Source organism: Leptonychotes weddellii, chromosome 3 (assembly GCF_054177405.1).
Source record: "Leptonychotes weddellii isolate Sample4059 chromosome 3, ASM5417740v2, whole genome shotgun sequence".
Classification (NCBI taxonomy): Eukaryota; Metazoa; Chordata; class Mammalia; order Carnivora; family Phocidae; genus Leptonychotes; species Leptonychotes weddellii.
This window is the reverse complement of record NC_138371.1, coordinates 166,988,559-167,004,043: the sequence shown is the minus strand read 5'-3', so window position 1 is coordinate 167,004,043 and position 15,485 is coordinate 166,988,559. Positions and strand designations below refer to the sequence as shown.

The window sequence follows — 15,485 nt, the reverse complement described above, 5'->3', positions numbered from 1 at the left end:
ATAAGCCCATTTACCTGTTGATTTTTTCCAAACGATTTTCAGAAATTCTGTGCAACTCTAAAGGGCGTATCACTTCTGTCTAATGGAGAAGACACTGAGATATTAGAAAGATATGTCTGAAATATTAGTGCTTGGCATCTGGATGCACACTCTACAGTTCTCCCCTCTTCAGGTGATGGTGCAGTTCTCTTAGGTGGTATTAACGAAACCATTTACAAAGTGTCTTCAGTGTGTGCTTCATTGTGCATCTCAGAAAAGGGAAAAGTGATAGTTGACTCTTTTCACATCAACCAGTTACTTAGCTGTTTAAACTCTATTTTAGCCTCAGCAACAGCTGCACGAAGAGGTCACTCTCGTGCATGATAAAAAGTTCTGTTAAATGGGTCCCCAGCTGCGCTGTGACAAGCCATTTTTCTCCTGCCTCTCAGGTAGGCGTTTTCGTCTCTTGACAATTTGACAGATGTGGCCGCACAGTTGAGCCATCTTCCCAAACACACCCAGTGATCTATTACTGCAAAGAAAATCACTGACAAGAGAATGGAAGTATGCTCGAGCTCCGTTTCTCTCTGTAGCATCTTGTGCCTCCATCTGTAAAGAACAGAGATAATAGGCTCTAACCATAAGTAGGTCAAATGGTGGCAAAATTATTACTCTAGTGTTTTAATGCTTTCTGAGAACATTTCCATTGAAGGCAAAGATTGGGGGAGGTGGACTGTGTGATGTGTGTATTTCAAGTGATAAAGTGACATGCGAGGCACTTCTCAGACGTCTGTCTCGTTAATGAACCTTCCCAGGAACTGGCAGACAATCTCAAGAATTGATTGAACCCAGGAGAATTTAGCTTCCATCCACAAGCAAACCTCTGCTGTGCTTACAGACCAAGGTGACGAGATGGTGTGGCCCAGCTGAGACTGGCCCAGGAGAACCTGGGACGATTTGCTAAATCTCCCAGAGCCTCGGTTTGCTGACTTGAAAAATGGGGATAATGACATCTCTTGGGGGTTTGTAAGGATTGGAAATGATGCACATAAAATGTCTAGCGCAGTGTGCGGGATGCAGTTGCTCCAGCCCTGTTTCTGCATCTCAGCAGTGTCCCGAAGAGTCCAACAGACATGCGCCCACTTGTTCTCATGAGCACGTTGCCCCTCTCATCTTTTTTTTTTTTTTAAAGATTTTATTTATTTATTTGACAGAGAGAGGCACAGCGAGAGAGGGAACACAAGCAGGGGGAGTGGGAGAGGGAGAAGCAGGCTTCCCGCCGAGCAGGGAGCCCGATGCGGGACTCGATCCCAGAACCTGGGATCATGACCTGAGCTGAAGGCAGACGCTTAACGACTGAGCCACCCAGGCGCCCGCCCCTCTCATCTTGAAAAATCAAACACACCTCTCCCTGACCCATTCCCACGTAGAAACGGGCTGTTCCTGCCTCTCCAGAACTAGGATGCACCCCCATCATCCTCCCTGAGTCTGACTTGTCCACAATTCTGTCATTAATTCAGTCTTTTCAATTTCTTTGACTCATCCCCCCTCCATCCCAATCTAATGGGCCTACCTTCAAAATCAGGTCAAACAAAACTTCCTCAATACAGTGGTTGATCTCTGACGCCTCAGTTCAGTTTGGTCACTTTCTTCTCTACTTCTGGTTGCTTCCATTATAGCTTTCACATGATAAGTGCTTGGCAAATATTTGGGGGATTATATGTGAGTGTACACATATATGTGCTTTCATGTACAGAACTACACCACCTCACACACAGCAGACACAAATTCTCACCCTCCTGTTACACAGAGGCCCATGACACCCCTCCTGGACACTGGTGTGTGCGCACACACTCCCATCTTCGTCTCTAAGAGCAGAACATAAAACAGCTGGCTTGGAGGAAAAGTTTTTTGGGGGAAAAAAAGGAATAAAAAGTATTCTATAAGAACCTGGAATGGGAATTAAGAACAGGAAGAATAAAATATCTAGAGCCAAAACAGCACAAACCAAAACTATACGAAGGTAGTTAAGAAGCTAATTGAAAGAGACCTGTTATAGTCTTGAAACCATTTATGGCCAAATTAACTAAAGAGAGGAGCTGATTGTGTAACTTTTCAATTCTAAACATTTTATATATATAAATATATATATAGTATATATATATAAAATATATTTATGTAAGTATATATATTTTATATATTTATATACATATATATTTAAATATACATTCTACATATTTATATATACAAATAGAATATATATGCATTTCAAATTATAATTATATTTAGAATAGAGACCAGACATGATAAAAATAAGATTAAATTAATACTATTTTTGTTTATTTACCTATCTTCTGTTGATTAAATGGTTTGGTGTCTTTGATTTTGGGGCCTCATGGAAGAAAGAAATATTCAAAACATCTTAAAATTATTTGCGTTTCAGATTATCCCAAACTAAATTCCTATATTGTTGTATATTTTCGTCTTCTAGTTTGAATAAATCCCATGACTCTTCGATATTTACATTTATATTAACCAGGAGACATTTACCAACTTATGCCAGGCATTCATAATACAGTCTTGGGAGATGAATTTCCATCAAATATTTGTTACATTGTCACCTTTGGAAAAAATGAAGGGTACGTTGTTCTTCTTCTGAGCCTTGATTTCTGGGGTTAAATATGCGGCCCTCCTTAAAGTCCTCAGCTAAGGTTTGAAATTGCTATGTATTTATCTCTGTCTTCAGCACAGTTAGTGCAGTTGAAGGGTTTGGAGGAGCAGTGTGACTCCCTCCGTGCCCTACAGCTGATGAAAAAAACGTGTCATTTCATAGTCAGTATAGTTCCTGCCTGTTTTTTCAACCCCTCAAATTTGTTTTTCTCTCTTTCCTCAATAATTTAAGTATCTCAAAATGAATCACCCACTTGAAGATACTATCTAGTTCAAAAATTCTTGTTTAACTCTGTGTTCATCAAATGTAACAACCTAAGCCCTTCACTGTGTCAGATCTAAAATTTGTTGAAAATGACCCCTATTTAATTTCATTTTCAAATTTGTGATTCCCCTCTTGAATTTAAAGCAAAAGTTTTATGTTCACTTGTCTACCAGTTAATACTAAAAATAAAAATAAACATATGAGTAAATTTGAAGTGATTCTACATATAGACATTTTAATTAGCTACGGGAATGTCGATTGAAGTGTCCAAAGACCTTAAAATCATCATAGTGTAAGGTCCCCTGTCTAGCAGCCTTGCTGTGGACCTTCCTAACTTCTCACTAAAGTACTCATGAAGACAAAGAGACACTCACAACAATACTGGTAACTAAGACTAAGAAAGCACCTTTTGTGAAAATCTGGTGAGATTAGCTGGTAACTCTATGGCCTGTTGAACGCTAGTGAGAAAGTAGAAAATGTTAGCACCTGCAGTCTGGCATTTCACTTATAATTGACTGTAAGTCAGAATCAGAGGATCTGGGGAAGGGATGGTCACTATGGAGGCTTATTGCTGGAATATGTGCAGTAGCCTCATCGGGCAGTCATCACTCTGGGTCCTGTTGTGCCCAAGGCTGAATGGTGCAGCTCCTTGGAATATACAGGTAGAAGATTATAGTACCTGAGAGGCACCTGTGTGGCTCAGTTCATTAAGCATCCTACTAGTGATTTTGGCTCAGGTCATGATCTCAGGATTGTGAGATCAAGGCCCGTGTTGGGCTCTGTGTTGGACATGCAGCCTGCTTAAGATTCCCTCTCTCCCTCTCCCCATCTCTCTCTCTCTCTCTCAAAAAAAAAAATTACTTGAACTCAAATGTCCTAATTTGTTTTACTTACTTCACATCAATACATCTAAAAACAGGATCAAGAGTGAGAGGGTCTATGTGAGTGCCCTTGGCATTATGAGTCATGATGGGTCTCTAGGTATCAGAATGGGATGATACATATGTCATCCAGCCTAGAGTAACAAGGAGGTGCCAGAGAGCTGGGGCAGCTGGGCATGGGGCAGTGCTGTGCTTGCAAATGTTTAAAATGTTTAATAACCATCTTGAAGTGGAAGAGTCCTGACTGGTAGCTTCTGCTAATTCCCATGGTGTGCCCACTATGGCCAATTTGAGGTTAACTGAACATGAAGTTGGGGAGAGATGTACACAGTTGCAGCTCCAGCACACCACACGTGGGGCCAGCTGTGTTCCCCAACCACCTTCAATCAAGATGGCATATAGAGAGAGAGAGAGAGAGAGTAAAATTTTTGATAATCCCATCTGAAGCACCTAGTTTCCAAGGTCACTATAGAGGAGAAGAGAGAAAGAGTTTGGAGAAGGCACGCCCTTTCTTAATTGTCCCTTTCAAAATGACACATCACTTCCATTCCATTCCGGTGATGAGAACCACTCTTACTGCCCCACGTCGAGGCTAACAGGCTAAGTAATGTCATTTAGCTCTGTGCCCGGGGTGAGGAAACAGGCTTGGTGGGTGTATTGGTTAAACAACAAGCACCCCCCCTAAAACTTAACAGCTTATAAAACAGACACTGATTTTTGCTCATGAATTTTTGGCTCAGCTGATCCTGGCCAGGCTCGTCCTGTATTTGCAGTCAGCCAGCATCCTCAGCTAGCTCGTCAGCTAGCATCTCTGCTTCGGGGCCGTGGCTGACTCTCGGGGTAAAGGGGATGGTGGGGCCCATGGGCTCCATGCAGCAAGCCTGCCTAGAATGTCGGTGTGATGGTCCACGGAGCTGCAAGAATAAGTCTCAACCCCCGACTATTTTCTGAATCTCTGTTCACATCATCTCTGCCGTTGTCTTGCTACCAAAACAAGCCACATGGCTAAGTCCAGAGTCAGAGTGGGAGGGAGGGGCCGAGGCTGTGGCTGCAGGGACGTAGGTGCTGTTCTAGCACACGCTAGAAGAAATGTGACTAGCTGACTTACTAGCCTAATAGTCAGTCCTTCTTAGTGGCACTTCTTTTCCACTGGGCATGCATTTACTTTTCGTTAAAATCTTGTTTGCATCACACAGTGGAGCTGGCGTTTGAAAAATATTAATAACAGTAATAAATACTTGTGTGGCAATTTACGATTTAACCTCTAACCTTACTCTTGCAGAGTAGAGTGAAAGATAGGCTCATGCTGGCCAAGAGATGAAAATACCTTAGGAACCTCCTCTTCCTTCTTTCTACAATTTGACTTCCATGTTTGGGAAGTCCCCCAGCTTACTGTCCAGGAAAGAGAGCAACCCGGTCAGGGCTTGACCTATTCACGGATATCACAGACTTTCATTACCTTCGAGGGAAGTCACTTGTGGATTTCCGTCTATCCTCTGGCTCTTCAGGGGCAGATGGGAAAGGCAGAGTTTCTCAGGACATCTACTGGTTCTGTTTTCAGTCTTGTTATAAATACATTCGCTTTTTTTTTTTTTAAACAATTCTCTATATCAGACAGCATTATTTTATATATTGATTTTAGAAGTAACATATACCAGATGTCTTCTAAATACGGGAAACGAAAGATGCACCACTTGCACATGAGAGGTGTATTTTAGGTTTTATGTACTTGGTCTTTAACACTGTGTTCTTGTTCTTATGCTCATGGTTGCATATGCAAGATGGTTTCTGAGAATATCATTGTGTAATTGCATTGTTCTCCAAATATGTTTATTTTGGACAATTAAAACAGTTTTTAGTACATGGTTGATACAATGTACAGTGCATGAAATTTGTTTACCAAGGTAGGATATTTTATTCTCTCAAGCAGCAATTTAAAGGAAGATTTGATTTCTGAGCTGTACTATTCATTATCCTAATTTATCCTCATTGTGGCCTCGAAGGCCACAGTTTTGATCTGTTGAGTGTTTGCCTACAGGGTCTTCAGAATCTTTAAGGCAGTGTTTTATAGGCAAAATTACTGAACAAATTAATAGAAATAACTCCAATGAAGCGCTCAAGCTAAAAATGGGATAGCATAAGACCTTTCTAAAAGTCTATACACCTTCACGGTCCCTCTCAAGATTAATTATCTCCTTGGCTTGATTTCTCGTATTGTACCTTCTTACCTTCCCCATAAGCAACTGATTCTATCTCTACCTTTAAATGCTTAGAGTGTTTTCAAATACAGTAGTAATAATAATAAGACTCCTGAGCGCAAGACGTTGGCTATGTGTTAGACTCTATATTAAATAGTCTCATTTCTATTCATGTTACCACCTAGAGATGTAGTTGCTCTCAAATTCGTTTCTCATATACAAACACTAAATCACAGAGAGGTTCAATCATGCACAGAGTCAAGATTTGAACTCAGTTCAGCCTGTCTTCAAACTGATATTTTTCCCCACCCTGGAGATTTTACCCCCTTCTGTGAGGAACAGGTCATCTTCACCTTTCAAATACAAGGTTCACAAACTTGTTCCCTCTATTTAATCACAAACACTTAGTGAAGGAGCTGTTGTTCGTTCTTCTTTAATACATAGAACAGCGTCAGAAGCATTTTGACTGCTTATTAGAAGGCAAAAGAGCACCTACTTTGGACTCAAAACATATGAGACTACTTTCTTTCTTTCTTTCTTTTTTTTTTTTTGAAGATTTATTTATTTGACAGAGAGAGACACAGCGAGAGAGGGAACACAAGCAGGGGGAGTGGGAGAGGGAGAAGCAGGCTTCCCACCGATCAGGGAGCCCGATGTGGGGCTCAATCGCAGGTGAGCCGAAGGCAGACGCTTAATAACTGAGCCACCCGGGCACCCCAAAACATATGAGACTACTTTCTAACTCTATGAGTTTGGAAGTCTACTTATCCTTACCTTGTCCTTTCTTCATATGTGAAAGGAGGTAACAAAACATCTATCACACAGGGTTGTTGATTAAATGATATTTTTACATCAGCACACAAGATGCTAGGAAGGAAACTTGCCACAAACCAAGCACTCAAATGGTGGTCTTGTTTTGATAATACATCTTGGTGTCAGTTTGAATTGAGTGAGGATCCCTATCCATATTTGGTGTAGACTTCACAGTCTCTTGAGAACATTCCTTTCGTGGTAGGACTCAGAACTAATAAAAGAAAAGTGACCTTTCTCATTCTTCTGTTTGAGTTGGGACTCAGCATCATGCTGCAGACCCATTGTCTCATTACACGTTCTAAGACAGAGTAAGGTGTAAACCTTAGTTGCCATAATGAGTTTACATTTGTAGTAATAAAGTTTACAGAGACCCCTACTGATGTATCACCTTGGGTGGAGTCCTTTGGTGAGGTAGAATTCTGTAGCGCTAGTGCTGTATGCAGTCAGGCTTCAGAGGAGATGATTGAACTGGTGTATGTCAAAATCACGAACAATATTTGTATTAGATTCCTATTCTGCTGGAACACATTACCGCAAACTTACTGACTTACAACAACATATTATTTATAGTTGTGTAGGTCAGAACTCCAAAATGAGTTTCAGCTGGCTAAAATGAAGGTCTCAGGAAGACTGCATTACTTTTGGAGGTCTAGGGAAGAAATAATTTTCTTGCCTTTTCCAGATTCTAGACATCACTTGACTTTATGAAAGAGTCTGTGATGGGTCTTCATAAAACTCGCCCCAAATGATTGAAAAGCCAACACATACTTTGTTCTTCATGAACCTGGTTTAGTTGGGTTTTAATCTTGGAGTTGAAGAGTGGGGGGAAGGTAGGCATTCATTTTGTGGTGGTGTATCCTAACATATTACCATAATATTCCAGCAAGTATTGTTCTATTCTATTCAGTGATTATAGACTTTCAGAGTCATGAAATCCTGAATTTGTGAAAACATTTATAGGTCACGCAGTTTAAACTGCTACTCAAGGAGTATCCTCTACAACAGAGCTTCTCACACTTTAATATGCACATTAATTATTGGTGACCTTGTTAAAAATGCAGATTCTGATTCAGTAGGTTTAGGATAGGGCCTGAAAACCTGCATTTCTTTTTTTTTTTATTAATATATAATGTATTATATGTTTCAGGGATACAGGTCTGTGATTCATCAGTCTTACACAATTCACAGAGCTCACCATAGCACATACCCTCCCCAGGATCCATCACCCAGCCACCCCATCCCTCCCACCCCCCACCACTCCAGCAACCCTCAGTTTGTTTCCTGAGATTAAGAGTCTCTTATGGTTTGCATTTCTAATACACTCCCAGGAAACTCCTGGTCCAGGGACCACACTTTGAGGCTCCTAAGCATTCCTGACAGATACTGCTGCTTTGGGGATGGTTCTGTTATAGTCTTTTCTTTGTATTTTGGTAATTCCAACTGTCACATCAATTGGTTTTTCTTGGATCAAAACCAAACTAAAAATATATGTAAAACTTGTCTGATTTTTTAAAAATATAAACCAAAATCACATAGCAATTGAAGGGAACCATAAAAAGTTGAATGTGTATGCAGGATCCAAAGAGTTTTATGTTACATAGAGAAATATATACATAAATGTATAAATATATATACACAAACATGCATATGTGTGTTTATAGGTGTATATATATCCACATCCATGTTAAATAATTCTGAAAAATCTCAAGTTATATAATATTTTGTGGAACTGACTCAACTTTAACATTTCCCTTTACATTAATTTTTTTTAAGATTTTTTATTTATTTATTTGACAGAGAGACAGTGAGAGAGGGAACACAAGCAGTGGGGAGTGGGAGAGGGAGAAGCAGGCCTCCTGCTGAGCAGGGAGCCCAATGTGAGGCTCGATCCCAGGACCCTGGGATCATGACCTGAGCCGAAGGCAGATGCTTAATGACTGAGCCACCCAGGTGCCCCGATTTTTTATTTTCTTATATAAATTAATGTAAAAGGAGGGCGCCTGGGTGGCTCAGTCGTTAAGTGTCTGCCTTCAGCTCAGGTTGTGATCCCAGGGTCCTCTGTTCGAGCCCCATATTGGGCTCCCTGCTCAGCAGGAAGCCTGCTTCTCCCTCTCTCGCTCCCCCTGCTTGTGTTCCCTCTCTCACTGTGTCTCTCTCTGTCAAATAAATAAGTAAAATCTTTAAAAAAATAAAATAAAATAAAAAATCGAAGGGTATAAATTTGTACTGTCCTATAGATATAAGCATGAGTCTAAATGTGATGTTTCTAGCCCTCTGCTTAATTAAGGAAACTGACAGCTAGCCAACATGGGTTGGATTGAATTGAGCTGAAGTGGATCATATCACTAGCTCTCACATCAAAGCTAGAGTTACTGGTTCTAATATTCAGATTTAGCTACTGCACATACTGGTCACCTTAATTCTTATTTAATATTTGAAAGTTACTACTTTGGAGAAAGTCAGCTAAGCTGTGGTGATTATAGTGTATCAAAATCCATTGTAAGTGATTATTTTAATGACTCTGTACCAACAGGGCCATGTAGACATTCAGACAAAAAACAACCTAATTATAATGGCAACACCAAAGGAAGCTGTGGCAGTTACAAAACCAATTTAAAAGTTTTTTGACAGCCGTGGCTAAAAGCTTTGTTTGGATCTTTTAGTAATAACAGTTTACTTAAGACACAAATCCACAGCTAAGGAAAATAGAGAGAGTTGTGGCTTTTCTGTCATGCAGATAAAGTAAAACTCCGTTGAAATATTTTTAATAGAACATTATGTTGAAAAGAGTATAAGAAAGGAATAATAGTTATGGAATGTAACTCTCACAAGAGACCAAATAACAATACAAATTCTAATGAGAGTAGAAATGTGCCGGCTGATTTGCTTATCTGTCTTATGAAGGTCAGTTTCTGCAAGCAAATTGGTGTGCCTTTAAATATGTTGATTGGCAGTCCTGGGATTTGATTTTGTATTACCTATAAAGTCAAAGGCACATGGATGTAATGCTTCCATACACAGACCCTTACTAAATATCTGCTTTTCCAATAGCTCCGACATCTCTCAAATTGTTAGATCTTATCACCTTTATTTATCTCCCTTGGTCCTGGACTCCGTCAAATACACAGCATAATTAATTCTTTGACCTTGGGCAATTAATCTCCCATTCCTGGACAGAAAAAAAAATGCCTGGATTCACAGAATTGCACTTTTATTGCAAATCTTTGTAGAACACTTATAATATGCAAGCACTGCTCTAAGCGCTTTACAAATATTGACTCATTTAAAATGGTAACAACCTTTGGAGTGGCCACTGTTGTCTCTACTTTGCTGATGAGGAAACGGAAGCTCAGAAAGGCTTAGCTAACTTGCCCAGGGCTGCAGAACTTGTATGTGGCGGAATCTCCACTCCATGCAGTTTGGCTCTGAGCCCATGTCCTCAGTGACAAGTGCAGGGTATGGAAGGCCGTGTGAAGTCACATGCGTGGATGCATGAGACAGCAGCTCAGAGGAGGCAGCCCTGTTTCTCTTTTCCCATCCCCAGGTTCTACTTCAGTCAGGTGCTTTTAGTTGCCAAAATTGAAGAATTCTCAGGTCAGATCAAATGGAAGGATCCGTGCCCCTATGTGCCAAGAAGAAACAAGGCCTCCATGCGTGGTGGCGCTAGTCTCTGGGCAGTTGGTGCCAAGGGATGTGATTTAGTGGTTTGTTGTTATGCACTCAGGTCCTTTCCATAGGCCAGCTTCTCTCTCCTTTTTTTGCTGCCCGAGGCCTTCAGCCTGTACTCTCTCCTTTTATATATTGTCTACCCCACCATGGATGGACTTCAACAGACTTGGGTATGGAGCCTGCTTCTACTGTGTACTTGCTGTGTGATCTTGGACAAATGACTTAATCTCTCTGAACTCACTGAAAAAACTGAAGAATATATCCTGCTGTGTAGGGCTACAGTGGAGATGAAAAGAGATAAAGTAAAAAACATACTTATAGTATGGCCTGGAACGTTGTAAGCATTGAATACATGCTAGCCATCATAATAACAGTCATTATTTTTGAATGCCTAATTATTTCCCCTCAGTAGAGGCAGTAGACTTGGGTCCAAATTATGGGTCCACCTGCAATACTTGTGTGACAGTGGGGAAGTTATTTAACTCTCCTGAGCCTCCATTTTCCTCTCTATAAAATTGGGGTAACTTCCTAGAGCGGTTTCTGTCTTTGTTGAGAGTGTGTCTGTTTTGCCTCCTCAGCAAATGATGCGGTCGTCCGTGTTCCACATGTTCATTCTGAGCATGGTGACTGTGGATGTGATAGTAGCCGCGAGCAACTACCACAAAGGAGAGAGCTTCAGACGGCAGTACGACGAGTTCTACCTCGCAGAGGTAAGCAGCCCCTTCGGAGGCAGATCAGTGTTCAAGGTAAAGGTGAACCTCAGGTGGTGCCTTTTAGAAATATGAAAATTAACATAAGTTCCTTAATTACTTGACTTTGACCAAAGCTGATTCATTGTCTGCTTCTTAAATGTTTCTTTGGTCACTGTGTTGCCTGGCTCATTTTCTGTCGCCCTCGGACTGAGTGACTTCCCCACCGTGTCACATTGCCAAGGTAACTCCTTTGCACCCGCTCTTACTCTTTTGAGCTTGCTATTTTCCTATCCACCTCTCATTTTCTCTCCCTTTCTCATGTTGTGTTAGTCTGTTTCCTACTAAGTGTAACAAGCACAGATTGAGAAGATTGTAAGTAAGCAAGTCAGCTCAACAAGACCAAAGAGAGGGCAGGAGGGAAATTGAAAAAGATAATACAATAATTTCTGTGCTAGAAACAGAGGTGTTACCACCTGCACTGAAGATACCAAGTCAGGAGCAGGTAGGTTTAGTGATTAAATAAGCATCTTCTAGCATCCTACATACCATACTAGAGTTTTGGAATAGTACTTCTTATTGACTGAGTAACTTTGTTAATAGTTGATTCTTAAATATTTTAATGACATCCAGAGACCACTTTCTTATTGTGAAAAATTATTTCTAAAATACATCTCAGAATTCAGTGATTACATATTTATGGAAAATTGATTGACATATAACTCTTTAGAAATCCATTTATCTTTTAAATGAGGTATGCATATACAGCTGAACTACACTTTAAGAAATCCAATATATGAAAAAGTAAACTTAAAAAAAACAGAAAAAATAGTAATTTGACTATTTTATTATAAAAGCATTTTCCATGTAAAAAAAAAAATCAATTTGCCATATAGTTGAGTTCTCTAAGATATCCAGAATTCTTCCAGTACATTTAAAAATGGATTTGGTTAATAAAAATTCAATCCACCTGCACATAAACTTTTCAGAAAAAGAACTGATGGCATATACCTATTGAATGTTTGCATCTATGTGGGTATCAAGAAACTTTTAAGGAGTCACTTATGAATTCCCCTCTTCATGGAGGTTTGTTGCCTGTAACAAAATATCATTTATATTAAACTTCTACTGTGATGTTATGCTCCCTAATTGCTATGTGGTATATGGAGCTTATAGTTTAGCAAGAAATATAGACGGTAAACAGTAAGTGTTTTATGCTGTGGAGTACCAGTGACAGGAGCTCATGAAGACATTATATCGAGCCTGACACTTGAAAAATGGGTATAATTTTGCTGCAGATCCAGCACACAAAGATTGGGTTGTCATTAAAAGCACAGGGAAACATGGACCAATAGTAATTTTTGCAGGTGAATTTCTAAAGCAAGGATGGAACATTGAAGGAATCCCAGTCAAGTGATTGCTGTCTGAAGTAGAAAGCAAGGTCTATATCCAGCCTGATAACAAGACTATAAAATGGGAAGGTGTGGACCCTGTGAAGAATGCAAAAAAAAAAAAAAAGCAAATTAAAGATACATCAATTCCAATCCTGAACACCCAGCTGAATTTTGAGGCTACAAATTCATAATCATACCAATTTAGACAGAGCTGTGCCTTTTTTAGTCTTTGCATAAAGGGGAGAAAGGCAACAATTAGACTGAGCCAGCTCTGGAGATTTTCCAGGCTGGTGGAGCTGAGAGAGGTAGAGAAGGTAAGGTTTTTTGTTCTGGTTTTGGTTTTTTGGGTTTTGTTTTGGTGCAAAATGGTGGTTTTATTAAAGCCCTGGGACAGGACCTGTGGGCAGAAAGAGCTGCTGCCCCGGGGTTATGAGGGGTGGCTGATTATATACTATGGGGTTGGGGGAGGTAAGGAAAAGGGAGGTTTCAAAAGGATTTTCTTATGTTAAAGAAGACTCACAGGATACCAAAGACCTTGCCATTGTCAAGTGAAGGTTGTTTTTCCTTCTAGCAAGGCATTAACATTAAGATAGTTGGGAGCTTCCTGGAGGAACTTTACACTCTGCCTGCTTCAAGTATCTGTCAATGGCTGCAGGATTTAGGATTTCAGAATAATTCTGGATAACTAAATATAAAATATGGAGTGTTATATGGATGTGATTGGCTCAAACATAATGATGGAGTCAAGGCAAGATGTCAAGGAGCTATCAGACTAAGATGTTGGCTGAAATCTTCACAGTGACATTGAAATCATTCAGTGTGAGGCCCGTTCTTGGGGAAGGAGCATAGGCAGGGGCATATAGGAAGGACTGATGGAGAGATTAATAGATGGCAGCCACAGGGAGAGTCAGATGAGAAGGTATCTTAACCTGATGGAATACACCTCAAAGGAGTGTTGAGGAGTAATAGACAGGGCATCTCTTCCTCATCCGTATGCTATAAAGTCAAAGGCACATGGGCCTTTGGGATGGGCCGTGTGGGATACTGGAGCATGAGCATCCCCTTCTGGAAAGGGCTGTGGAGGAAGGCATGCATTTGGGACAGAATCAGCTGAGGCAAGGACATAGGAAACAGATTCAGTGAACAGGAATAAGTCAGCAAAGTTTTTCTTAAAGAGCCAGATAATAAACATCATGCGCTTTTCAGGCCACATGCTCTTTATCTCAGCTACTCAACTCTACCATTGTTGTACAAAAATGATGTACAAAATGAGTGTGGGCTCAGAATGGTGGTGTTCCAATAAAACTGTATTTATAAAAATAAACAATGGGCTCAACTTTGGTTTAAGCTATAGAAACAGAGAATATGTCAACTAACATCTTTATGTGTTAAATTCAAATATACTAACAACAATAATAGCTGCCATTTGGGGGAGATTCTATTATGTTGCCAAGTATTTTAAAGGACTTCATTATCCCATTTAATTCTTAAAATAGCTGTAGAAATTTGAGTGTATGGGCTATCGTGATTCAGTATTTAAGGCAATAGCATAATATAATATTTTGGAAAGTTTGTTTTTAAAATAGATCACAAATGGCCCTGAGCTTTCAAAGAAGTATTATTTCTTGAGTTCCCACATATTCCAGGATAACCTCAAAAATCCAAAATAAACTACTCTACCCATTAGAATCAACTTGCAGTCTAAAAAACATCCTTTCTGCATAAATTAAGCTGCTTAGCTTCTGTTGTATAGCTGGAGACCAGTTTTGCTACTTTGGACTAACTAACCTAAATTTAAAATTGGTTAAGAAACAGGAAAAACTTTTCTTTGTTTTTTTAGGCTATGTATAAATGTAAAAAGGTAAATTTACTTTCTTTTGTAAGAGTTTGCATTTTTAATTCTGATCTAAGATAAAATATTGTTAGTAATAGTATACATAAAATCACATTTTTATAATGAACATAATTATATTTTTAAATGGATATTCTCATTCTCTTAAGTAATAAAACTTAAACAGCACTTTTGTATTGTTATATAAAAATATATAAATATATAGGTGTATCCATTAGACTGTATGTTTAACAGAACCTTATCAGCACAGTGTTATGCACAGAAGATTAACAATTTTAACAAAATTCCTCTTTTAAGAAAGTCACAAATTTATGGGAGAGCTAGGACAATGAAGCAAGCAATGAAGAACAGCATTTCTGGTCAGGAGAAAGGTTTACCTTGTTTAGAACTCCAGGATGTGTCTTTGGTTTCCTGTTTTTCTTTTTTTTTTTTTTTTAAGATTTTATTTATTTATTTGACAGAGAGAGAGGAACACAAGCGGGGGCATGGGAGAGGGAGAAGCAGGCTCCCCGCTGAGCAGGGAGCCCGATGCGGGGCTCTATCCCAGGACTCTGGGATCATGACCTGAGCCGAAGGCAGACACTTAACAGCTGAGCCACCCAGGCGCCCCTGGTTTCCTGTTTTTCTATGGCAGCTATGTGTTTGAAGCAGAAAGTCTTTCTTTTTTTTTTTTCTTTTTTCTTTTATTATGTTAGGTTAATCACCATACATTACATCATTAGTTTTTGATGTAGTGTTCCATGATTCATTGTTTGCGTATAACACCCAGTGCTCCATTCAGTATGTGCCCTCTTTAATACCCATCACCAGGCTAACCCATCCCCCCACCGCCCTTCCCCTCTAGCACCCTCAGTTTGTTTCTCAGAGTCCATAGTCTCTCATGGTTCGTCTCCCCCTCCGACTTCCCCCCCTTCATTTTTCCCTTCCTACTATCTTCTTCCTTTTTTTTTTTTAACATATAATGTATTATTTGTTTCAGAGGTATAGATCTGTGATTCAACAGGCTTGCACAATTCACAGCACTCACCATAGCACATACCCTCCCCAATGTCTATCACCCAGCCACCCCATCACC

General features: G+C 39.8%; 1 protein-coding gene across 1 annotated transcript in view; it reads left to right on the top strand.

The window, feature by feature from the left end:
- The window catches only part of NALCN (sodium leak channel, non-selective), a 282,810-nt gene that overhangs the window by 108,708 nt on the left and 158,617 nt on the right, over window positions 1-15,485 (top strand). The window contains exon 11 of the mRNA XM_081815176.1: window positions 11,054-11,185. Within this exon, the coding sequence (XP_081671302.1) occupies window positions 11,054-11,185 (132 nt within the window). The remainder of the gene's footprint in view (window positions 1-11,053; window positions 11,186-15,485) is intronic.